The sequence below is a fragment of the Hemitrygon akajei genome, chromosome 30 (assembly GCF_048418815.1).
Source record: "Hemitrygon akajei chromosome 30, sHemAka1.3, whole genome shotgun sequence".
Taxonomy (NCBI): Eukaryota; Metazoa; Chordata; class Chondrichthyes; order Myliobatiformes; family Dasyatidae; genus Hemitrygon; species Hemitrygon akajei.
Window position 1 is genome coordinate 9,001,104 of NC_133153.1, and position 25,739 is coordinate 9,026,842.

Below are 25,739 nucleotides of genomic sequence, written 5' to 3' on the forward strand. Positions count from 1 at the left end.
ATTCACATGAATCTCACAGTAACGCTAGTAGTGTTATTCAGTGGTTCAGATTTGAAGTCGTGACAAAATTGTGACCTGTGTCTGTATTTCCTATTGTGTATACAACTGACCTGTTCTACTATCAAGTAAGCAAACATGCAGAAATAATCAAAAATACACTGCTAAATCTAGAGGGTAGGGAGGGGTGTATGTAATCATAAAATAATTTAACCAAAATCTCATATTTAAGGCACATATAGTTTCCATGACAGATTAAAATAAACAACTCAGTAGTTTTCCTTTATAATTTTATTTAATCAAAGTTAAGACAGTGAATAAACTAACATAAATACAGCACAATTACCATCCTTGTTTCATGTATGCTCAGAGTTAAGCATCACTGGCATTTTTCTGATTATACTTGTAGTCAGCACTGAAGTGTGTATGAAGTCTTTTCAATCAGGATACATACTGTAAAATCAAACCACATACATTTGCTTGAAGTACATAAATAATGAAATGGAGCAGCAAACAAGCTAGGATGCCAATGCATGAGGGCCTTCTCATAAACAGAACAAAGCAGAGATTAGCATACATTCAGTTACTGGTAGGCCCATTTGTGCCCTGCTATGTTAGAAAATCGTGCTGCAGAGAAAGGCCACGTACACAAAAGAAGAAATGCAAACCTGAACCATGCATGTGATATTGGAAAAGCACAGCCCTCCAATACTTCTACTTTGCTTTAAAAATAAGATCAACACTTAACTAAGATTAATATGGCTGTAAAATGGATGCTTCTAAGTATGCAGTAATTTTCCAACCACAGAATATTCAAAGAAAAGTGAAAGAACTCTTCAGTCATTTCTCAGATTCTATTGTCCGTGCATGCATGATTTAAAGATCTATGCAAGTACAATGCTCCAAATTCCCAGAATGAACTACAAAGCTCAGCTTATCCTCTCCGCTGTTTAATTAGGTTCACGTGGTTTAAAAGAAAAAGAAATTTAATCTAAGTAGCAGTTCAAATCTTCTGGATCTTCTCTCCAACTACAACAGGATTTTCTTTCCTTATTTTTTCAGCAGCATCAGCTTTGTAATCATAAGGACAACTGTGTTTATCAGAATAACGATGTAATCCACAGAATAAATTTCCACATCTGCAATCAAATCCTGGAAACAGAAATACAAAGAAAGTAAGTATTCCCAACACGAGACACAGATAGAAATCACTCTACTCTAACTCACTGTTTTAATATCCCAGTTCTGATGCATCTGCACTTTGCCTCTTACCACATCTACATTCTTACTCAAAAGCATTAAAAAATTACAAACTAATTAGAAAATGCCCTCATGTTTTGTTATCCCAAATACTCCACAAGATCTGAAAGACTTTAAAGATTAGCTCTATTTGTCAAATGTACATTGAAACATACACTGAAATGCATTGTTTTGCGTCAAGAGCCAACACAGTCCGAGGTGCGCTGGGGGCAGCCCGCAAGTGTCACCATGCTTCCAGTGCCAACATTGCATGGTCATAACTTACTAACCCTAGCTCGTACGTTTTTGGAATGTAGGAGGAAACCCATGCGATGGACAAGGAAAATGTACAAACTTCTTACAGAGCACTGGGTGTTGAACCCCAATCTTCCAGTCTCTGGTGCTGTAAAGCCACTGCAGTAACCTCTACACTACCATGCTGCTTCTGCCGGAAGCTATTAGCACCTGTGATACCAAAGTTGTCCAATGAAATCATACGAAAAGGCAATGTTGGTCTAACTCAGCAGATCAGGCAGCATCTATAGAAGTAAAAGGACTTTCAATATTTTGGGACAAGACTTTTAATTTAACCAGATGAAGGGTCTCGACCCAAAACACTGACTGCCCACTTGCCTCTACAGATGCTGCATGACGTGCTGAATTCCTCCAGGAGTTTTTCCCCCTCCACCTACAGTCTCGCCTTTTCAACAAGTTGATTTGTTTGCTAATGGAGTTGAGGGAGGATTCAGTAGCTCGAGCTACTGAAAGTGTTTTTTTAATCTTAAGCAGCTAATAAATTGACATACTGTACAAGAAATTGCAACAAAGTGCAAACTCTCATTATCACATCGCTGATGGTTTCCAAGAAAAGATGTCTCCATCTGCCACAATTATGAATTCTGGAAATCCTGTCCTCTTTGGCAGCTCCTCAGGGCTCTGTTTCAGCATAAACATGAGAGATTCTGCAGATGCTGGATATCCAGAGAAATGCACAGAAAGAGGCTGTTTTGAATTCAACAAGTCAGGCAGCTTCTATTGAAATTAATAAGCAGTAGACATTGCAACCCAAGATCTCTGGCCTGATGAAGGTTCGTGGCCTGAAATATCATGTGTACTCATTTCTATGGATGCTGCCTGACCTGCTGATATCCTCCAGTATCTCGTGTGGGTTTCAAGGTGATTACTGAAGCCAATGTGGGATGAGCAGGAGCCACTATTGTAAACTAGCATTTTGGGAGGTGAAGGGTTCCCTCTGTTGTTTTGATGAGATTCCAGATGATGTTGTAGGGACGCGAAAATTCTCAACGTCATTTGGAAGGCTCCTTCTCCATTTCGAGAGGACTTGGGTCAGGGGTGCACTTATGTCAGTGAGCATGTTACATCACCTAAACCAAGCTTTGTTAATAACCTTTGTCCACCTGGTAATCCTCTCTTCCTCCTGTCACAACAAGAGTCTCCATTTCAGAAGTGAGTGTGAGGCCTAAATACAAGTAGTTTGCCAGCTAAGGGCAGTTAGAGTTGCAATGCTGCGAACATTGACCTGGAAAAACGCTGACACTGGTTAACATCCAGCAAGCTGGTTTGAATGATTTTCTAAAAACTGTTTCCAGTGCTCCAAGATGCCTCCAAGTTTCAAATGCATACAGGAGGTCAGTGGTACTATTACCTAGACCATCAGCTTTGTGCTAGAACTGAGGTTTTGATCTTCAAGCTCTTTCTCAGATCGCTAAAAGCTGAGCTGGCACACTGAAGTCAGTGGGGAATTTCATCACTAATATCTACTTCTGTTCAGAAATAGCTCCCAAGATAATGGGGAAAAAATGTTCTACAGTGTATTCATTGTCAGATTACTATGGATGTTGGTGTTGTCCAGCAGGGGCTTGTCAATAGAGAACCTTTGTATGTGGATGCTGACTCTAATGACGTCCCCCTTACAGATGACCATGACTGGAGCTCTGCATCAGCAGCAAATTGCAGCTGAGTGACCAGAGCTGGAGTGACCTTGGTTCTGACGTGGAGATGTAAAGTAAATTATCAAAGTACATACATGAAACCACAAACAACCCCGAGATCAATTTTCTTGTGGATATTTACAATAAATACACGAAACACAATAGAATCAATGAAAGAACCACCCCCTACACAACAAACAATATGCATTTTAGATTAAGCAACTTCCATTTGCCCTACAGCTGAGCTTCATTCAAGTAGGCAGCTTGTTGGAGGTGGGGTGTAGATATTGTGGCAAGGAAGATTAAGGGTTGGAATCATGACAGATTTTCCTGTCGCCCATCTGCACAAGGATTAAGTCAGCAGTTGATCAGTTAGTTATAAGGATAGCTACTTTGCCATCACATAGCAGAGAATGGAGATTTGAAGATTTTGAAGTTGAAGATACTCTAGTTTCTGACAAGAGAATCTCCAGACAGAACCAAAGGTTCTGTATATAGAGAAGGAACCTTGATATACCCAAACAATGATTACTATAATAATGGAAATAACCAGAACAAATTTAAGGTGACTGTTTCACACAGACCATTCTCTGTAAAGAACATACCTCTGACATTTCCCCTATACTTTCCTCCAATCACCTTAAAGTATACCCTCCTCATATCAGACATTTCTACCCTGAGGAAAAAGTCTCTAGCTGTCCACTCGATCTATGCCTCTTATCTTTTACACCTCTATCAAGTTACATCTCATCCTTATTTACCCCAAAGAGAAAAGCTTGCTTGCCCAACCTATCTACATAAGACATGTTCTCTAATCAAAGTACCATCCTGGCAAGTTTCCTCTGCACCCTCCCTAAAGCTACCATATCCTTCCTATAATGAGCAGGACTAAGCATAATATTCCAAGCGTGGTATAACCAGGGCTTTATAAGCAATATCCTTGTGGCTCCTAAACTTAATCCCCTGACTAATGAAGGTCAATACATCATATGACTTCTTAACAACCTAATCAACCTGCACAGCAACTTTGAGTGATCTATGGATGTGGACCCCAAGATCCCTCTGATCCTCCACTGTTAGGAATTCTGCCACTAATCCTGTATTCTGCCTTCAGGTTTGACATTCCAAAGTGAACCACTTCACACTTTTCTAGGCTGAACTCCATCTGCTACTTCTCAGCCCAGCTCAGCATCCTATCAATGACCTGTTGTAACCCTCAACAACCTACTAAACTACCCACACCACCACCAGCCTTTGTGTCACCTGCAAACTTATTAACCCACCATTCTACTTCCTTAACCAAGAACATTTTTTTTTCCCAACTTGTGAAGTAATATTCACCATTTTGGACTGTTTTTGTTATGAACTAAGTGACTGAAACAATGATAGGGTGGTGAAGCAGTGTATTAAAATTTCAACGTCCAAGATGGAAAAGCAGGAATCTATGAAATAACTAGCATATAAAAGGGCATCTGTTGTCAGAGCAAATGTTCACTGCAGTACAAAACATCACATTTGTAGCAGTAATACAAAAGAGGGTGCAGATGCTAGAAATTTGGAACACCACAGACAAAATGCTCATTCCTTACACCTTCCCTTTATTCCATGGTCTATCGCTTCTTACTTTTCCTAGCTTCTCACATCATTCCCTTTTTAATCCCGAACACTCAACTACCTTCCTCTGTCACCTGGATTCACCTAGCTTGTGTTCCTCCCCTTTTATTCAATAGGATTCAATAGGTACATTTAATGTCAGAGGAATGTATACAATATACATCCTGAAATGCTTTTTCTTCGCAAACATCCTTCTACCCTCTTACTTTCCAGTCCAGATGAAGGGTCTTAGCCAAAAATGTTAACCATTCATTTCCCTCCAGAGATGCTGCCTGACCTGCTGAGCTCCTCCAGCAATGTGTGTATTACACCACAGTTGTAAATCTGCCCTTTTTTATTTGTGTATTTTTTGGGATGCGAGCCATACTGGGAAAGCTCATATTCAATGCCCATCCTTGAGAAGATAGTGATGAAGCACGTTTACAAAGCACACCATCTTTCAGCTTTTGGGTCTAGTAATAATGAAAGTACACTGGAGCTACAGCAAGAGCTGGAGGAAATCAGTGCATCAGGTAGCATCTAGGGAGGGAAACGGACAATTGGCATTTCAGGTCGAGACCATGCATCTGTATTGGACAGATAGAAGACAGATTCCTACTTTTTCTCCCCCCAGTACAGAGAGCTAATCATTCAACACATTTGCCTAGTGTGTATTCTTTCCGTGGATCATACTGACCTGTAAGTCCCACTTTCTTGCGGCAGGTAAAACAACGATTCTTCTTCTGTTTGGGTTTTTCAGGGGACTTGTCCTGTCCATCAGAAGAAGTCTGTGCAATTTCTTTTGATGTAGAGGCTGTAACAGATAAATAGAAATTCAATAAAGACAGAATTGCACATTAATCTCACAATGACATCTCTACGGGAACGAGAGGCAAGAGACAGGGAAAGCAAGAACTGGTAAGCTTTATCACACAAAAGTACATGCCCCAAGGAGAAATTGTTTTACCTAGATCTGTGAATGACTCTTCTAATTTTCTCTTAGTCCTCCGTGAAACCTCTTCCAGCGGTATGTAGTCGTCTGCCTCACTCTCTGTGCTAGCATCATAGCTGTACCCTGTGTCTGTGTTCTTGGATGAACTGGAGTAATCTGAACTATCCATGGAAAAGTTTTCACCATTATTGTCCACTAATGATTTGTCACAACTGTCCAGCGTTGCTTTCTCTAACTGTTGCTTCCCACCCAAATCTGCCACAAGAATCAGACCATTTTCAATTTCAGGCACTTTTTTAAAAAAAATGAAAATCAGTTCCACTATACTACTTTAATCTTTGCTACAACCATTTCCACAAATGAATTTCTTGTTATCTGCAAAATATTTATATATTTTAGGTATGTGAATAGCTTAATTTTCAAAAGTTAAACTAAAATTTATTAACAATTTTTTTAAAAAAAGACTTCATTCCCTCTGGAAGTACCACCACTCTAGTTTCAGTTACCAACAGAGATTTATGCTCAAATGGTTACTCTAACTATGTAAGCTAAAACTTGATAGATCCAGGCTACTTCTGGCTTATATACAGGGGACAGGTTTCCACAAGGATAAAGTAAACATGGATTATTTTCCCCTCTAACATTCAACATGGATTCAGGTCAAATACCGTGTTAGCTCAGCTGTTGCAACAGAGAAACACAATGACGCAGAGAACATTCTGAATTAGCTAAAGGGGTAAATTGTTACATTGTTCAATAATGAACCAAAGGGAAATGTGATTTAATTCACAAATTTTGAAGGCTCCAAGTGTGGTCTGAGAAAAATAGCCAGTGAAGTTGCACTATAGGAATGTAAAATTCACTAAAAACAAGCAGGTCTTTGAAGAGATTTTCTGATATGCTGAGTGTTCCCAACGATTCACCATCTGCTCCCCAATTTCTAATGAAAACTAGACAAAATATTTGGTTAGAATCAGGATCAGTTAACGATATGGGCAGTGAATTTTCAAAGGAATTTGAAAAGAGATTCCTTCAAGCATAAAGTTAACCCAGCGAAGACACAAGAGAATGGAGATTTTGGAATCTGGAGAAACATACAAAAAATACTGGAGGAACTGAGTTGAGTTGAAGGATCTCAATCCAAAATGTTCACTGTCCATTTCTCTTTATCAATGATGCCTGACTACTGAGTTTCTTCAGCATTTAACATATAGGAGCAGGCAGGCCATTTGGCCCATCAACTCCACTCTCATTTTGTGCTCTATAAAGCTGAGCCAGGCGTGTCAAACTGCTGTAAACAACCAGAGAGAGCAGGTCTGTGGGGCTAAAGAGCAGAGAGGAATGGGGAATTAAACCATTAGGAGAAGGGAGTGAGCTAGGTAGAGTTGAAAAGCAGGGTGGACGTTAAAGAGAGGAAGAACAGGAGGCAAAAATGGAAGGGAAGTGGTGCAAACCATTAAGTTGAGATTTTGCCTGAATAGAAGTGACTGTACGGTGAGGCTTCACACAATACAACTGAGGAACTATTCTTGACAAAATTAAGGATATTATACAATTGTATTTACCCCTAATCTGCAAGTCTCAGGTTATATCAACTCTTATTTTTTTCATAGGACGGCTTGCTCTAACAAGCATCCTTGTGCATTCAAACTCATTTCAAAATATGCCTTTTGTTTTCAAAGGGTCTTTAAATGATATTTGGAAATAAAATTACCCTGTAATTCTTTTTTGGATATTTCTTGTTTATCTTCTGTACGGTCGCCATCGCTTTGGGGATTTGTTACAGATTCTTGAGATACTAGCAGCAACTGATTGGACACTGATCTGTAAAAGAAAACAGCAAGTTTGAACAAATAATAAATTTAATACAGTAGCTACACAGCATAACTAAATAGAATTTAATTCATAATTGGAAATAGAAGAACACCTTCCAATCCTTTAGATGTAGGAAACCATTAGGCCAGGGGTTCCCAAACTGGGGTCCATGGGCCCTTTGCTTAATGGTATTGATTCATGGCATAAAAAAAGGCTGGGAACCTCTGCATTAGGCTCTTTTTCTCTGTGCTAGATTTCATTTCTTCAACTATTTTAAACGAGCTCTTATTCTGCTTTCTCTTCGTAAATGCAATACTTAATTTCTTCACCACCTATTGAATGAATTATGAATTTGAATACCATCTTGAATTTATCATTAAGTCAGTGCAGTGCATGGGAAAATGTAGCAGAATTTTTCAATATTCACACTGCTCAATAAATTTCCAGGCCCAGCCCACTGGGAAAGTTGCTGAGATGTCTATTTTATCATACATCCTTCCCTAGGGCAACACTATTTCTGCGAGAAACAAAGACTTTTTCTCTGACAACCCCAGCCTCAGATTCTACATCAATAGAGTGCCCCCAGAGAGTTATCTGAATAAATAATTTGCAATCTCTGACAGATGTTTTGTATGTTTAGTGTAAATGGCTTGCAACAAAGGGAATCTATCATGGTGTTCTAATCTCCCATTTACTTTCGTTGACCTTAAGACCACAGCTCATTTAATCACCATAAGTAATTGCCATTTATCAACACCCACAAAATGCTGGTGGAACACAGCAGGCCAGGCAACATCTATAGGGAGAAGCGCTGCCCTGACGAAGGGTCTTGGCCCGAAACGTCGACAGCGCTTCTCCCTATAGATGCTACCTGGCCTGCTGTGTTCCACCAGCATTTTGTGTGCGTTGTGGTTTGAATTTCCAGCATCTGCAGATTTCCTCGTGTTTGCCATTTTTCAAGTTCTTTTATTTTGACGTGCATCTTTCCTCAGTCATTCTTTAGATTTATAAGGCCCCACAGGCTTCCTTTAGCAAACCAAAGACTCTACAATTTAAGAGTAACAGGCTTTGTATCAAATTGTGACTCCAGATGCTGGAATCTAGAACAACACACAAAGGAGCTGGAGGAACTTCAGCAGGTTATGTAGCATTTATGGAGGGAAAAAAGACCATAACAAATGAGGCTGTGATGTGAAACTGTCCTTTTCCCTCTACAGATGCTGCCTGATCCATTAAGTTTCTCCAGCACTTCTGCCTGTTCAATAAAAACAGGTTACTGTTGGAAGGGTCTTACATGGGTAGATTAAAAAAATAATAAAACAAATGTTTGACATGCAATTGTGCAGTTTTACACAAATATGCATTAACGCTCATGTTTATTTTTTGTTTATTTTGTCATGAAATTTCTGTACAATTTATGTTAATTCTAATTCATTCTAATTTATGTCTTTAAGGTTTGTAATATACTATGCTGCTGAAAAAGCTATTTCCCGAATTCAACATAAACCTGAATTTGGAATTATAGCAAAATATCCACAACTTCAGGTCAAACATTTGTTTTAAACCTATCCACATATTTTGTTACATATGCTGAACCCTGTAATACTTCAACCTGCATTCTTGTTCACATAGTTTGATATATTAAACCATATTAAAGTTATTCCTCATCCATAATCAAATTCAGACACTGATTTTAATATCCAATAAATCACAATTAGCCTGTTTACCTTTAAGATTTATACAAACATATGTAAATTATTGCACTTGCTATTCTATCAGGCCATGAAACATAGCCATCCATTCACAAAATCTTATTCACTATTTCTGTTCATCCATATAATTAATGTTGTTTTTCTCAAATCAAACCCTCTTTAAAATACATAATTAAACCATAGCTTCACTAGAAAAGCAAACACATTGATCTGCCACCATCACCTAATCTCATTCCAAATCTAGGGGAATATCTGAGCAGGCCTCAAAGCCAGTAACATTGCAGCTGTGTCACACAAATAATAGTTGAAAAAGGAATTTAGAACTGCTTAAATTTTGAAACACTGCAGCCCCCATTTCACCACAGAATTGAGTACCACATATAAAAATGTCTTCTGCCTTAAGTTCTATAGAAGCACGGTGGAGAGTATCCTGACTGGCTGCATCATGGCCTGGAATGGAAACACTAATGCCCAGCAATGGAAAAGTCTACAGATAATGGTGGATACAGCCTAGTCCAACAGAGGCAAAGCCCTCCTGACCACTGAGCATATTAACTAAGAGCACTGCCACAAGAAAGCAGCATGCATCAAAGATATACCATCATCTAGGCTCTTCTCGCTTCTACCATTGTCAGGAGGTACAGGAACCTTATGTCCCACACTACCAGGTTCAGCAGCAGTTATTACCCCTTGGCCTTCAGGCTCCTAAACTGATGTGAATCACTTCACTCACTTCAATTCGGAACTGATTCCAGAACCTACTGATTCACTTTCAGGGACTCTACAATTCATATTCTCAGTATTTTTTTTAAATATTTGCCCAATTTGTCTTCTTTGTCCATGTATAATTTAACATAAATTCTATAATTTTAAAAATTCTCCTGTCAATGCCTGCAAGAAAATGAATCTCAAGGTAGTATATGGTAACATACATGTACTTTGATAATTAATTTTATTTTGAAGTTCTTGTGTCCAATGGGTACATTTAGTAAAGCCGCTACCTCACTAGACCAGTAAACCCAGGCTCAAACCTCAATCTGTTCTGCCTGGGTAAACATACATGCCACGACTGCTTCTAGGTGTTCTAGTTTCCTCCCACCTCCCAGTACGTAGGTTGATTGGCCAAATAAATATGCCGCTCATGTGAAAGGTAATGGTGGAACCTCTGGGGAGTTGATGGGAAGATTAGGAAAGGTTTAGTGTCAAAGGACACAGACTCAATGGCTTGGAGAGTCTGCTTCCATGCTACATAACTTTCTCAAAAAACATCCAGGTTTTTGGCAGTTTTCTTTCCATTTTGGTTTTCAAATAAGATTTAAGCTTGAGATTTATTTATCACATGTCCATTGAAACTTAGTGAAATATATAGTTTTTGCTAACAACCAACACACCCAAAGAGGTTTATTGATTTTTTGAGATACAGTGCAGAGAACTTTCCAGCTATTCGAGCCGTGCTGACCAGCAATCCCCCATATTAATTCTGGCCTAATAATGGACAATTTACAATGTCCAACTAACCTACCAACCAGTACGTCTTTGAACTGCGGGAGGAAACCCTCGCGGTCATGAGGATAACGTACAAACTCCTTACAGGCAGCGGGAAATGAATCTGGGCTGCCTGTACTGTAAGCATTGCACTAACCATTATGCTACTGTGGCACCCACGTACTGGAGGCAGCATACACATGGCGCCACACATTCTGGCGCCAACACTGCATACCCACAATGTTCAGCAGAACACAAGCAGTAACAACAAAATCAGCAAAATGAGTCTCTTTCCCACCCTCTTCCCCCTACCTGTACATTTATACACACAGTCAGACCTCAAACCACAGGACAAGCTACCTCTGGGCTGACAGTCCTTGACCTTGGACTCAGACTTACTGACATCAGGCCTCCAACCTCCAGTCCCTGGCCTGGACTCACAACCTGAGCCAACCCAGGGGTTTTGATTTTTGGGCCTCTACCTCCAGACTTGGTAACTTTGTGCTTCTATTTCAGGACTCGATGAGCACTGGACATCACCTTTCAGCTTTGCTCTCCAGATTTTACCAACTTCTTTGCGTTAACCTTGGGACTCCCCGATCATACATTTGACCATTGGTGTCGACCCCAGAACTCTGATCGTGAGTTTGGGTCTCGACTTTCAGACTTGCATGGACCAAATCCGATGACCTGAGGTAGTCACCAGTACTTGAGACTCCTGCCCATACTCTGAAATCCTCCGAGCTAGCACTGAGGATGGCCAATCTGAGGATCGCTCAGAACCTGTGGCTTAACATCTGGGATCACTGACCTTTGACTATGGGCTGTAATGCTGACTCCTGCTGGAACTCTTCATTTACTGCCCTTGACCTCTAGCTCTCCCTCATTCCTGGTCCTAAACTCTAACCTGAATCGGGACTCCCCGCACTGACCCCCAAACCACCGTTACAGACCTAAAAAAACAACCAAGTCTGAGCCATGACATTGACAGTCATCTCAGCTCGACACCATCTTACACCAGCTCCTACATCTAACTCTTCATTTACTGCCCTTGAACTCAAACTCATCCTTGTCCCTAAACTCCAACCTAATCCACTCTCACACTGTCCCCGAAACTATCGCTACAGACCTGTAAAAACAATCAAGTTGGAGACATTGTGACTGGAACTGCAACCCATGTGACTGTTTAATTCACTAACTTTGCCTTTTTTTATACTTTAAGTCCTCATTTTTCATTTATTTCCCTAGAGATGGCCCTTCTCTTTATACATACTGGATTACTTCTAAAATACACACCACCAATTTATAAACTTTGTTTGCTCCTGTTTTCAGAACTTCTGTCTTTACATTAACATCTGTACTGTTAGCTACCATTGTTCTTTCTTCACAACTTCAATACTGAGTTACATCCTGACTCATATTTAGATTTCATTCTCCAAACCACTTTCCATTTACTTCTCAAGAAGTTGCTGTGAAGTTCTGAATTGTTATTTGTCAGTTTCTGGACACTTCCAAAAGCACCGATTGTGATCTATTGCAAATAAGTTTGTATTTATAAAGCCTTCATATTGTAGTAGATCTTACTGAAGTCATTGGTTCAAGCTAGGAACAACTTGGATTTTGCATTCGATATTATTTCTTCCATCTGTTGAAAATATCCTGCATGAAAAACATTGCTGCAATCCAATTCAGTCTGCACTTTGTGTCTATTAAATTGTGTTCCTATTTTGAGATCAGCATTGTTCTGAGGCATCACTTCAAATTGCAATTATTCTATTTTCCTTCTTACAGTCTTCCCACTGCCATTTGGACTGTATTACAAACACACATACAGTACATATACAGTGGATTCAGTTAATTGGCGCACACTGGGACCAATACATTTTGGTCCATTTAACCAGCTGCCCCAATTAGCCAAAGTTTCATAGAAATTATTTAAAAAAGGTATAAAAACAGCAAACTGAGTCACAAATTGTATCTAAAATACAGAACAAATTAAAACACTACCAATAGTATTCCAATGTAAACAATAAACAAAATCAGCGCAAACACCTAGTGCAGATAATGGGCTGCCTTCATACAAAGCTAGCAATGTTTGCATCCTCCAAGTCACCATTTTCATTGTAATATTCAAGATGATTGTCGATACCTTCAAATTCTTCATAATTCCTAACTTGAAGTAGTGAAATCATTTCATTTTCACTCCCAGGTGTTTCTGGCATTGCCACACCTAAATGCTTGAAACCATAGTGAGCAAAACAGTTCAAATTGTCTTACTGTTTATTTCTTGTCAGCTATCAAGTGATAAAAATCACTACTTTTTGAACACAAGCACACACAACTGACCATATTTGAAAAGTGTTTGCTCTAAGCATGGTGTAGTATCTAACAGCCACATTACAGCACACAAATGAAGCTAGTAAAAATGTGTTTGGCAACATTCTCCTGTCCCAATTAAGCAGCATAGTTTCCTAAATAAACAAAGGGAATCCCAGCAGTGGTCTCAATTAGCTTTTGTTCTGCAAGAGTTGTCTCATAAGCAGCTGCCCCAATCAACTGATGGCACAATTAACTGGAATCCATTGCATACACATACACACAGGGCTAGGGGATGGAGGTGAGGGGCTAGAGTGGAGAGGGGGCTGGAGGGTAGGGGTTAGGGTTAGGGGATGGAGCTGAGGGACCAGAGAGGACAAGTGTGTGTGCTGGGTTAGGTTAGGGGATGGAAGTGAGGGGCCCAGCAGAGAGGAGGGAATAGAGGAAAGAGGGATCTAGAGGGTTGGGGATAGGTCATCTCAAAAAACATACCTCAGATCTCAATGCAGTCCACTGTGAAAAATTGGAAAAGAATATGAAACCACAGCCACGCTACCTAGGTCAGGCAGCCCCTCTAAACATAGTCACCAGAAAAGAATGGCTTTTGTAAGAGGCTACTGTGATTGCAACAGTCACTCTGAGTGAGCTGCAGAACTCAGTGGCTGTAACTGAAGATGAAGTTCACGGCTCCAGAATCTCTAAGCCCTTGCACAAAAATGGCATTTATGGAAGAATGGCAAGGAAAAAGCCCTGGCTTTAAAAAAAAAAGCATATCCTTGCCCATAAAGACTTTGCAAAACTTCATTTAGAAGATACTGTAAAGATGTGGAACAAGGTCTTGTGGTTGGATGAGACTAAAGTGGAACTTCTTGGCTTCAACATTAAGCAGTATGTATGGCGCAAATCTAACATGGCACATCAGCCAGATAACATCATCCCTACTGTAAAGTATGGTGGAGGTAGCATCATGCAATGGGGATGGTTTTCAGCAGCAGGGGCTAGAAATATGGTCTGGATTGATGGGAAGATGAATACTGCTAAATACAGAGAGATCCTGGATAAAAACCTGCTTGCCTCTGTTAGAAAGCTCAAATAGGGGAGCATGTTCATCTTTCAGAAGGACAATGACCCAAACACACACTGCTGGAGCGACAATGGAGTGGCTTCAAATGAAGAAAATTGATGTCCTTGTGGCCCAGTCAGAGACCCGACCTTAACCCGATCAAACATCTCTGGCAAGACCTCCAGACTGCTGTGCACTGCCACTCCCTAATAACCTGGCACAGCTTGAGCAATTTTGCAAGGAGGAATGGCAAATCTTGCTCCATCACGTTGTGCAAACAAGAGACTTAATCAGAAAGATTACTGGCTGTAATAACTGGAGAGGTGATTCAACTAAGTACTGAGCAAAAGGGGATGAATAGCCTACAACTGCTGCAATGTTTTAGTTTTTGGTTTTTCCTGGTATACTATTCCTCCCTCCCTCCAGCATTTTGTGAGACTGTTGCTGAACAGTTTCTAACTACTCAATCACACGAACTTGTGTGGCCTTTAGACAGTACACCAAACAAATTTTAAATAGGTGATTTTTGTCACTGATAGTTGGTGAGAAATAAGTAGCATGACAATTTAGAATTGTTTGCTCACTGTGGTTTCAAGCATTCAGGATTGGAAATGCCAGAAGTAACCAGAACTGAAACTGAATTTCAATACTTCAACAAGTTAGGAACTATAAATAATTAAGGTATTGACAATAATCTTGAAAGCATTATATGAGGCAGTCCATTATCTGCTCTAGGCACTTGTGGTAATTTTATTTACAGTCAAAAGAACACAGCTGTGTGTTGGTTGTCCGTCATATCTGACGATGACAGTAAAACGTGTGCTGGAGAGTTTTAAAGTGGAAAAGCTGTTGCCATGGGACAGTTCCAAAGTCTCAACCTCAGAAGTCTGGGTCCAGTGGTACGAGTAGTCGTCACAAATGAGGGTCTACCTTGGTTGCACTGGATACCCATAACTTCTCTGCCTTATCGTGCCCTTCATTCTCTACGAACCATTTCAAAACCATCTGTGTAGTCGTTGGATCTCACCGTCGTCCCACTCAGTCCACCAGAGCTGATTCACACGCTAGGACAGGCACGTCCTCATTTCACTGGGGTACAAGGCCAGCTGGCTACTCTCACTTGGTTTTGCCTGCCTGTCAAAATAATGTACCTGGCCACTGTCACATGCAAACAGCTATTTGGAGCCACAGGCGAAAGCTGAGTGTCTACTGGGTACCAAAGGTCAGTGAGCTGCTCCAGAATGGTCATCACAAGCCCTTTCACTAGAGGTGCTAGACTCCTTGGATACCACATACTCGACAGCGTACGTCACATGAATTCCTTTGTAGACAACCATGGCAATCTAATGCAGTTTTATATCAACGTAGTAGCATTGGCAATGTTCTAATTTGTTCTGTATTTTATTGAAATATATAGTTTGTTACTCAGCTTGTCTTTTAAAAAAACATTTTTTAAAGTATCTTTTTAATTAGGTTCATGAAACTGGGTAAATGGGGCAGCCGCTTAATGGGCCAAAATGTACTAGTCCTGATGTGTCCCACTTAACTGCAACCTAGTGTGTGCATATTGTGTATTATATATAATACACTATACATGATTCTTTGTTCCGCATTGCCCCTTCTCAAGTCAGTTTCTTATATACAATTTCTTCCTCACCACATTCTTACTTGAAACCTCGTTTACAACCTCAGAGATTAAATATCTTTTTGGCCATTGTTGCCTTATATGATTTAGATCTTGCCTCAGGGCCCTAATTAATCTGCATTGATGAAATCTACAGTTTAGGGTCTTGTTCCACAAAGAAAATAAACAATGGACACCTCACTTCAATATGTGTGTGAAAATATTTTATGGTTTTCTCTCTAATGTTCACAAGAACAGCCAAAAGTATCATTTTGAATCAGAGGTAATCTTGGCCTCAATACTGCACTTCAATTCTCCAGGCAAATTCCCCTCTATTTGGCAAAATAGGCTCAGTGGTCAAACAAAATTCACTGTAATGGGTCAGGAGGGTAAAAAAATCAGGATGAATAAAGGAACAAACTTATAACATTAATATTCTAAAATTTACTTGATATTTGGGGAGGACTCAGTGGGCTTTAGGACTTGTCCAATAGCATGGAAACTTGTAAATGCTGCTCAATATTTTTAAAAGGAACCAAACAGCTTGGAAAATTCCATTTCAACTTGGAATTCATACTGTATTTCCCTTCTCCTCATCTTCAAAAATCCCTGATTTCTTGGTCTGAGCAAATTTAAATAAAAGAATCACTATTTTCAAATCAAAATTCACAAAAATAATAGATCACAGTTCTTTATTCTGAGTTCTTGTATTTCCAGAAATTTCCCTGAAGTAATTTTCATTAATGTCTCTTTATTACACGGTAAGGGCATATTACAAACAAAAACAATTCAATCAGACACATCAATTCCATACCCAAAATATTCCTAAACCTGAAGTATCTTTATAGCTGCTTAAGTTAGGAAAATAATCTATTATTTCTAGTTTTGTGGAATAAAATATTGGCCTTTATTCAGAGTTTGAATTCTAATGCCATTTCATACAGGTTACATCTTCAATTTAGTGGATATTGGGAATGCAAGAGGATTGGTAGAAGCTACTCCATACATTAATCACTTAGCGTTTTCAAGAGAAAAGCAAAAGTTTCCTTAATCAGAGATGTTGGAATTTTTCATTTTAGAATTAAATATAATCAAAGGAGACAATAGATATATTTCTTAATGCTAAGTAGATCAAGAGACATGAGGAGAAAGCATAAGGTACTGGAATGGATGTTCACATTGATGACCACGTTAAATGAAAATGCTAGGTCTAAAGAACTGAAAGGCCTACTCCCACTTCGATTTTCTCTGTTTCTTTGATTATAAGCCAAGATTGCATTAACATTGGAATAATTTTTTTTCACCATGCAGGGCTGTTGTGAGGAAACACAAGTAAAAGATTAATGCTAATTTGACCCAAAAAATGTGACACTACTGCAAATATCTTCACAAAAAGTTACATTAGTCTCACTAGCACAGTTCTGTTGAAAGCTAACAAATAACTAGCAACAAAATCAAAAAGAGCTGGAAGTACCGAGGGTCAAGCAGCATTTGCAGAGAGGGAAGCAGAATTAATGTGTCAGATCAACAACCCTTAATTTTTTGGTCTGATTGATCTCTAACTCAGCGCGTCTCTTCACAAGTGTTTCCTGACCTGCTTAGGATCTTCACAATTTTGTTTTCATTTCAGATTTCTAACACTGGCAACTTTTGTGCTTTGTTTCAAATATTTACTGAAGTTCTGTTAGTGGAGAGGATCACCATATACTTTTTTTTTTTTAAAAAGCACCAAAATACTCTTTCACTATACACATTGCCCATTTCATCAAATCATAAAATCTTAGTTTCTAACTTTTCCTACGTTTTCCTTAACCTTCATTTAATTTCACTTCGCTTCTAGCCCCTTTACTTTTTCTTACCTCTTCCTTCCCTTTCTTCCCTCTTTTTTAATAGATCTTCCCTTCTTCTCTTTTTGTTTTCTTCCCCTTTTCCCTCTTCCCATTACAGGTTGTGGACTGAAGGATGAGTAAACATACAACATTTCACACATCCTTTCTCCATTTATTACCTTACTATATGTTAAAATCAAATTAACAAAATTATAAAAGTAAAAAAACATACACCTTAACCTAAAATACAATTTACAATATAGTTATAATGATGAGTAGCTATTAGTTTGCTGAAAGGTGACCACTATTTGAGAATTTCCATGGGTGGGGGAGGTAATCCTTTAATTCGCATTACTTGCTGTATACTGGTTTTGATCAGTTTCTTCTTACAGATGGGTTGGTATGAGGAAGATATCTATATTAATCTTTAACAACTGCATTTGGTTAGATCAGTCTATCAGTGTGGCTGGAATCATGGCTTTTGGGATGCAGCAAAATGTTGATGCCTACAAAATAACACTCAGCTGCAATAACTTTGGACACTTGAGTGGGAAATTCTTTGCCATATCATTCCAAGCATTATCCAATGAAACAGTGAAAAACAGCGAACTCTGGAAAGCTGAAATATAAAATATTCAGCAAAGACTAAGCATTTGTGGAGAAAAAAATTAATATTTTAGGCTGATGAGCTGATAAGTTCTGTTGAAAGGCTGCTGATCTGAAATATTAGCTCTATTGTTCTCTATTGGTTCTGGTTGACCTGCTGACCTTAAAAAAAAACATTTTCATGTAAAATGCAAAGAATTTCCACAAACCCATTAAACATCAGTTTTCCAGTTAACTTATTAACTTTAGTATTATTGAGTCCTAAAGGCTAAGGATATAAATGCAGTAAAGTTAACAATTTAAAAATTCTCCAGCCAAATACCCCCCCCCCCAAATCACTCCTAAAAAAAGTTTGAATTTGAAAGCTGTGCAAGAGAGGAAAATTGAGCAAGTTCCATTAAAGCATTAATTAGCTACTACTTTTGAAATTCCAGCATCTAATGAAGATCGAGAACTTACTTAGGTGGTGCATTAACCCAGTGATGAGTATGTAGAAACTGAAGGTAAATCTCAAACCAAGTGTATTTTTTGTGAAGCAAAAGAAATATCAAAGATATTTAATCCTAACTTAGATGCAGGATGAAGCTGCAAAAAGCTTACAAAGAGGCTGCATAAATTTCAAAAATCAGAAATGTAATGAATTGTCAGTGTCTTGCCAATTTTGGTCATTACCAATCTTGAGAGGCTTAGCAAGAAAAAACATCGCCTACAATTTCATTTGCCATATAATTTCAGGAACCTAATCTTTATGAACTTCGTTGAGAAAAATCACAAAAATAGAGGACTGTTGTCTTAGTATTGTCCTCTGCCCAGTTCTTCCTCATAAAGCAATGTTGAATGTGTTCCTGAATTCTGGTTACATTTTTTTTTTGCTGTTTTTTCCCCCCAGTTTGATCAGGGTAATCGATGCTGACTGGGGTACTTTGGCGAAGATTGGCTCTGTGGCCTGCAGTTGGCTAGTAGCAGTGAACAGAAATAAACTGAATTCTGCTGGATTCCCGGTTTGATGTTGAATGACTGAAATATAGTTTTTGATTTTGTGTTTTACTTTTTGTATTTTTGCTCAATTTTGTTGTTGTTTGCATAATTTGTTATATGTTTTTGTGCCTGTGGGAGTTTGATGTTTTTTTCTTTGAACAGGTACCATGGTTCTTTGTTGCATGTCTGCCTGCAGGAAGAGTTGTATTCTATATACATACTTTTGATAAAAATTGTACTTTGAATCTTTGTTGAATTGGTTGAGAACTTTCTTTGAGACTGAATTGCTCATTTTTAATATTCTTGTATCTTATTCTCAAACCTCTGGCAGGTCTGTTCTGCATTACCTTCTCACATCCAAAGACACTACACCATGCTTTCATATATAAAGCATTTAACCAGTGGTAAATCCTGATAATTAAAAAATACAATTCTGATAGGAATATTGCTAACAAGGTCCGCATTTACTCTCAACCTAGTGGTAATTTTCTTAAGTCACACAGTCATTTAACCCATTAAAAACATTCCCCAAATTTATTTTCCCTGTAACCTATTCTCCCTTTCTCTGTAACCTGTTCTCCCTATATTCCCATCAATCTTACCAGTTACCTTTATAAAGGGGAAATTTTATAGCAGTCAATTAGGCCCACTAAATTAACCCACTCAGCTTTGGCATCTGGGAAGAAACCAAACCAATGGAAATCACAGACAGCATTGGAAGGCGGGATTGGCGTGATGGTAGGGATCACACCTTGTGGTTCTGCCCTAGAAGCACAGGTGAACGGATGACACAAGAGATTGCAGATTCAGGAATCTGGAGCAAAAGCAACACTGTTAGAGGAATTCCTGGAGTCAGGCAGCATTTGCCAAGATAAATTTTTATTGTCCATTTCCTGACCTGCAGAATTCCTCCAGCAGCTTGCTTTTTGTTTTAAATCCAGATGAACTGTATAGCATGCATTATGCAGCTGGTAGAAGCTACAAGAGTACAGTCGATTCTAGTTAATTGTGACACATCAGGCTGACCCAATTAGTCAAAGTTGCATGGAAATAGTTAAAGAGGTATATAAAAGAAACAGAGTAACAAATGATGTAATTAAATGAAATACAGAACAAATTAGAACACTACCAATAGTGCTACAGTACTATAATACCATATTAATTCCTAATAAGATACTGAAGGAATTCATCCAGTGTACACCATGAACAAAATCAGGCAGATACCTACTGCAAGTAATCGACTGCCTTCATACAATGCTACCCGATGACTGCCTCCTCTTAATCTTCATTTTCATTATAACATTTGTTATGTACCCGTGACACGTGACAGTGGTGTACTTGTCACGTGACTGGTGTTGAAGCTATACTGGACTTGAGGTAATGGTCTTGTGATGGTGGAGTGACGTCATTTTCCCGCCAGTAGAGGTCATGTGACAGGTTTTTTTTTAAACAGGGTATAAAAGGAGGACCCCTCCCTGTGAGGAGGGGCAGTTCGTGGCTGGATTTGCCATGTTGACTTCATGCCACTGCGTGATTTAATGTTATGACGCAGTTTAGTTGAAAGATGAAGTTTTATCTAATGCCTAAAGTTTAAAAGGTCATTGCCAGCAGTTTCTTTATAATACGGCTAGTTGAGAATCAGTGGAGAGTGAAGATCGGAGTTCGGGAGTTAAAAGATTGAAGAGAATCGATTTCGACGGTGAAACAGGTTCGACCTTGTTTAATCCTCATTCGGAAGGAATTCGTTGACTGTGCTCGTGTTAATCCCTGTGAATAGCAGAAAGGATTGAGTACAGTGTTGTAAAGGAAAGGTTAGTGCCTTTAAGCCGTTGCATTTCATCTTCGTAAAATTCTTCGTGGGAAAAGTAGTTCGACTGGGAATTGCAACAACACGACGTGAAAGAGAATTTAAATCGTCTTAAAAAGTCTCTCCCTTAAATGGACTGTAAGCATTTTGAACTTTTGCAATACCACTTTGAAGAACTGTTTTTGTAACATCGCTTTAAGAACTGTTTAAGCTTCATTGCTTTAAGAACTGTTTAAGCTGCCACACAGCAGCTGATTTCCAGTTACGTGAGTGGTTTGTTTACTTTTGGGGGTTTGTTTTTCAGTGTTTAATAAACGTGTTATTTGTTATAAAAACCCCTGCCTCACTCATATATTTATTGTTGCTTGAATCCGTAACACATTCATGATGATTGTTGATACCTTCAAATTCTTCATAGTTCCTAACTTATTGAAGCAGTGAAATAGTTTCATTTTCACTCTTGGCCATTTCTGGCATCTCTAAGCTTGAATGCTTGAAATCACAGTTAGCAAAATAGTTCAGAATGGTCTAACTGGTTATTTCTCGCCAACTATCAGTGACAAAAGTCACTGTTTTTTGAACACAAACACAGGCAACAAATCCTGTTTGAAAACCATTTGCTCTAAGCACGGCGCAGCATCTAAAAACCATGCAAATGTGCGTGACTGACGCTACTTAGAACCCATTCCGCAAGTCTTCTGCCCAATTAAGCGGCATAGTGTCCAAAATAAAGGGAATCCTTGCATTTTTCTTGATTAGTTTTTGTTCTGTAAGAGTTGCTCCAAATAAGTGGTTGCTCTGAATAATTGATGGCCAAATTAAATGGAATCCACTGTATTCAATCAGAAGTATCAGTACACCTACAGATCCTCTTGCCATTTAACAAGATCATGGTCGATTTGATTGCAACTTTAACACCTTGTCCCCAACTACTCACATATCCTCTTACCCTTTTCATTATCATGGGAAGTATGAGTAATAACTTTCTACCTCTGTACACAAAGCTCCAGACGTGACCTTTCAAAATCCTAAATAAATGAAGCATAAACTCTTATTTTTGTATTCATTGAAACAAACAGCAAGAATGTTACTTCTCTAGATCACTTGCAACACCTGACACTAGCCTTTAGTAAACCATGTACCAAATTAACCAAATCTCTACTTCACAGCTTTGCAATCTCTCATTTTGATAAGAACTCCTCTTTCCTGATGATTTCACGTCCTCTTATTATATTCCATTTACTAAATTTTTGCCCATGCACTTAACCTATTCTTTCTTTTGTAGCCTTTTATTCACAACTTATTTTCATGCCTATTTTAGCATCATCAGAAAATTTATCAACCATACAATCATTGCTTCCATTCAAATAATTTATACAAATACAAGTTGAGGCCTGGCCCCAATCAGTTCCCATTGTTCACCACTCAATTTTTTTTTAACTGGAAAATGGCCTAAAAAAAGCTATTCACTGTTTAGACAGCCAATCTACCAAAACTATTAAGGAAAATAGATAGGTTAGGTAGCAAGAAGCTTTTCTTCATAGCAGAGGCCTCTAAAACCAGAAGTGACAGGTTTCGGATAAGGGGTATGAGATTTAAGGTTGATCTAAAGAACTTTTTCCACCAGTAAGTTGCTAGAATCTGAAACGCACTGGCTAAATTTTAGTATTACCTAGAAAAGCATATGAATTGTCATGGCAAAGAAGGCCACAGATCAAGACTTGGTAAAAGAGATTAGTACAGAGAGCAGCCTTATGGCTGTGTGACTCTAATTACATGCCATACATTCTCCCTATGCTATGTGGCTTGATTTTCACAATGACATTACTGAATTATTTCAGGAAATCTGAGTATAACACCTTTTTAATCCACAGCATGTTACTTTTCAAAAGAGCTCCAATAATTTGATCCATCGCGATTTCCCTTTTACAGAACCATATTGTCTTTGCTTGAATTATTAAGCTTATAATTATTAAGCTACATTAAGCAAACTCAACCTTGGTTTCCAACTTTCCTCTCGCTTTTTTTGATTCAAGGAATTACATTTACTATTTTCCAATCATTTCCAACAATTTGTTCTGTATCTCTTACCGATTATAATTTTCCTAACATCCTTCTTCTCCAGTTCCCATTTCTAACTAGCTTTACAATGTCACTTGTACTTTGTGTCTCTGGGTGACGCTGACCTGGACAGACACTACTTCTGTATCCCGGCAAACGCTCCTGATGTTATGCTATTATGCTGTTGATGCCTGCCTTATCACTGATGGAGGCAATATGCAGAAGAAAACCGAGAATATTACTTGGTCAGGTAAATGAAAGCCACATAAATGACAAGATTCCAACCAACAGCTACCTCCGGGATGTTGGCGGTAGAGGAGACAACAATGGTAATATGACTGAGTGTCATGGAAAGAAGATAGTTCTCTTTTATTGGTAGTACTGGTAGGATTCCTGTAGGGTCCAACACTCGTGTGCCAATATTACATTAGTCACCGGAGCATGCCTGAATGTTGCACCTATGGATTACTTCACTACCTAAAGAACTCACCACACAATCAAATCACAGCTAAGTTCTATTCTTTACAAGAAAATATATCATTGATGAAACACTGAAAACAATGTAGGATCAGATTACTAATAAGAAAACTCCTGCTGCCCTATCCTGGAGCAGAGAGATGTTATATACTATTCAATATCAGTAACATCATAAATATACAATATTAAGCTCACCTTGAAATTTAACATGACAAGAGATGGAGTCAGAGACGAAAGAGCCAGTCTTATGACAGAGGCCAAGGGCAATAATTTTGATTCCTTCCATCACAAGGTCAGAAGAGTGAGCACTACCAATTATGATGTAAGCACTCAAAGTCTCTTCCTCCAATTTGTTGCTCAATTGCCCAGCAGCATTCATGACAAAACTGGGCACTGATCTGATCACTGATTGAGGGAATTGGCTGTATGTAAGTGGACACCAAAGGTATTTTCATATCTATAAAGAATAAAGGAAGGGCGAGAATGGACATTGGACTGCTGGAAAATAATGAAGAGCTAGCAATGGGGACGTCAAAGAAATGGGGAACAAACTTAAGTATTCTGCATCAGCTTTGTTATGAATATGGTGGGGATGCTTCCTATAGCAGTGGAGTCTAGGACCAGAGGGCACTGCCTCAGGGGATAAAAAAGGGCAGCTCTTTAGAACAGAGATGAGGAGAAATTTCTTTAGCCAAAAGGTGTGGATCTGTGCAGTTCATTGCCACAAAGGGAGAAGGCAGGAGAATGGGGTTGAGAGGGACTATAAAATCAGAGATGATGGAATGGCAGAGCAGACTCAATGAGCCCAAAGGCTTAATTCTACTCTCATGTCTAAGGCATTATGGAATTGATTGAATCTGTTGAATACATGTTGCCACTACTGAAATGACTGTAGAACAGTACAGGTTCAGTGAAGATTCCACATGGTCAAGTAGGCCAAGTGGACCCTCAAGTCTAAAGCTGCAGCCTGCTTGAGAAGTGGTTACCTGAATTTATACTTCATTTGTATTAAAACTCAGTGCTTTGCTGGGACATTTCATAGGGAACTCTGAATCAATCACATTTCTCTTCACGCAACACACAGGGTCTTGGCCCGAAATATCAGCTGTACTTTTCCACAGATGCTGCCTGGCCTGCTGAGTTCCTTCAGCATTTTGTGTATGTTGCTTGGATTTCCAAAATCTGCTGATTTTCTCTTGTTTAACATTTCTCTTCATATTAGTTCTTTGAAGTCAAGGACGACTTATTTCCATTGCAATTTTGAGCACTGGAAGATGCATGTGCATGAACACTTTAAACATGGGTTGACATTTGCATAGGAGTTACAGGTCCAGGGGCCAAAGGGAATGAAATACAGTAAGACAGAAGACAAGGCTCAAGCAGAATTAGCATAGCCATTTACTGACTACACACGCATGCTCAGAGACAACCTTACCCATAGCCTCTTCCTCAAACTCCGCTGCAGCATCATCTGCTGCCCCATTCTGGCCCCTCACCTGTTTGTCTTACTGCCTCTTTTTCACCCTTGGTTCTCCTCAGTGTCATGCTCCTTCATTTCATCCCTTCCCCTCTCAACTTCTCAGCTTTATTCCCTGTTCCTTACAAACTGTCCTTATCCCATACTCCAACTGTTGTCCATCTGCTCTCTCCCAGAGGGCACACTGGACAGCTGTCACTAGCGTTCTTTAGAAACATCCCCTTTTGCTGACAGCGAACACCTCATAGCCCTTAGCCACATTGATTAAAGCCTGATTTCTCACATCTTAACCAGAAAATTTCAGGAGAACTACCTATATAGCACTTCCTCACAACATCACAGACTCCTACTGCTCTGCAGATAGCTTGGCGAGATCCTGTGGGAGTTGAGGCATTGCTACTCAGCATAGAAAATAACATCTAGCACCATATGTACATTAGACTGACCAAGTTCATTAAGCATTAAGAACATTCATTAATAACATTAGCTAGATCACATTTTTCCCCTCCAATTTATTTTTCATTCTTATTCAAGAATTATCACATTAGGATTGGACTCTTATTATTCTAGTTTTCTAGTTTATTAACAATGTAAAGACTGCCCTATTGCAACAGATTTAGGAGAGTTCAAATATCTCAGGATTCATAACAGGGTATTTTGACTGTTCCCTTTCCTACTATTAGTTCAGTGGCAAAAAAACATCTTTGACCAATTAAATAGTAGAGAAATCTACAGAAGTACTATGTATGAAATAAT

General features: G+C 38.9%; 1 protein-coding gene across 5 annotated transcripts in view; it reads right to left on the reverse strand.

Annotated features, from left to right (window-relative positions):
- Positions 1-270: 270 nt before the first annotated feature.
- The window catches only part of zfand6 (zinc finger, AN1-type domain 6), a 68,204-nt gene continuing 42,735 nt past the window's right edge, over positions 271-25,739 (reverse strand). For 4 of the 5 annotated variants that reach the window (XM_073032958.1, XM_073032961.1, XM_073032959.1 and 1 more), the window contains 4 exons: positions 17,608-17,703; positions 7,448-7,557; positions 5,479-5,595; positions 271-1,149 (listed from right to left, as the gene is read on the reverse strand). In XM_073032958.1, coding sequence (XP_072889059.1) covers positions 1,001-1,149; positions 5,479-5,595; positions 7,448-7,557; positions 17,608-17,703 — 472 coding nt within the window. In that variant the 3' untranslated portion in view covers positions 271-1,000. The remainder of the gene's footprint in view (positions 1,150-5,478; positions 5,596-7,447; positions 7,558-17,607; positions 17,704-25,739) is intronic. The other variant, XM_073032962.1, reaches the window with a different exon arrangement.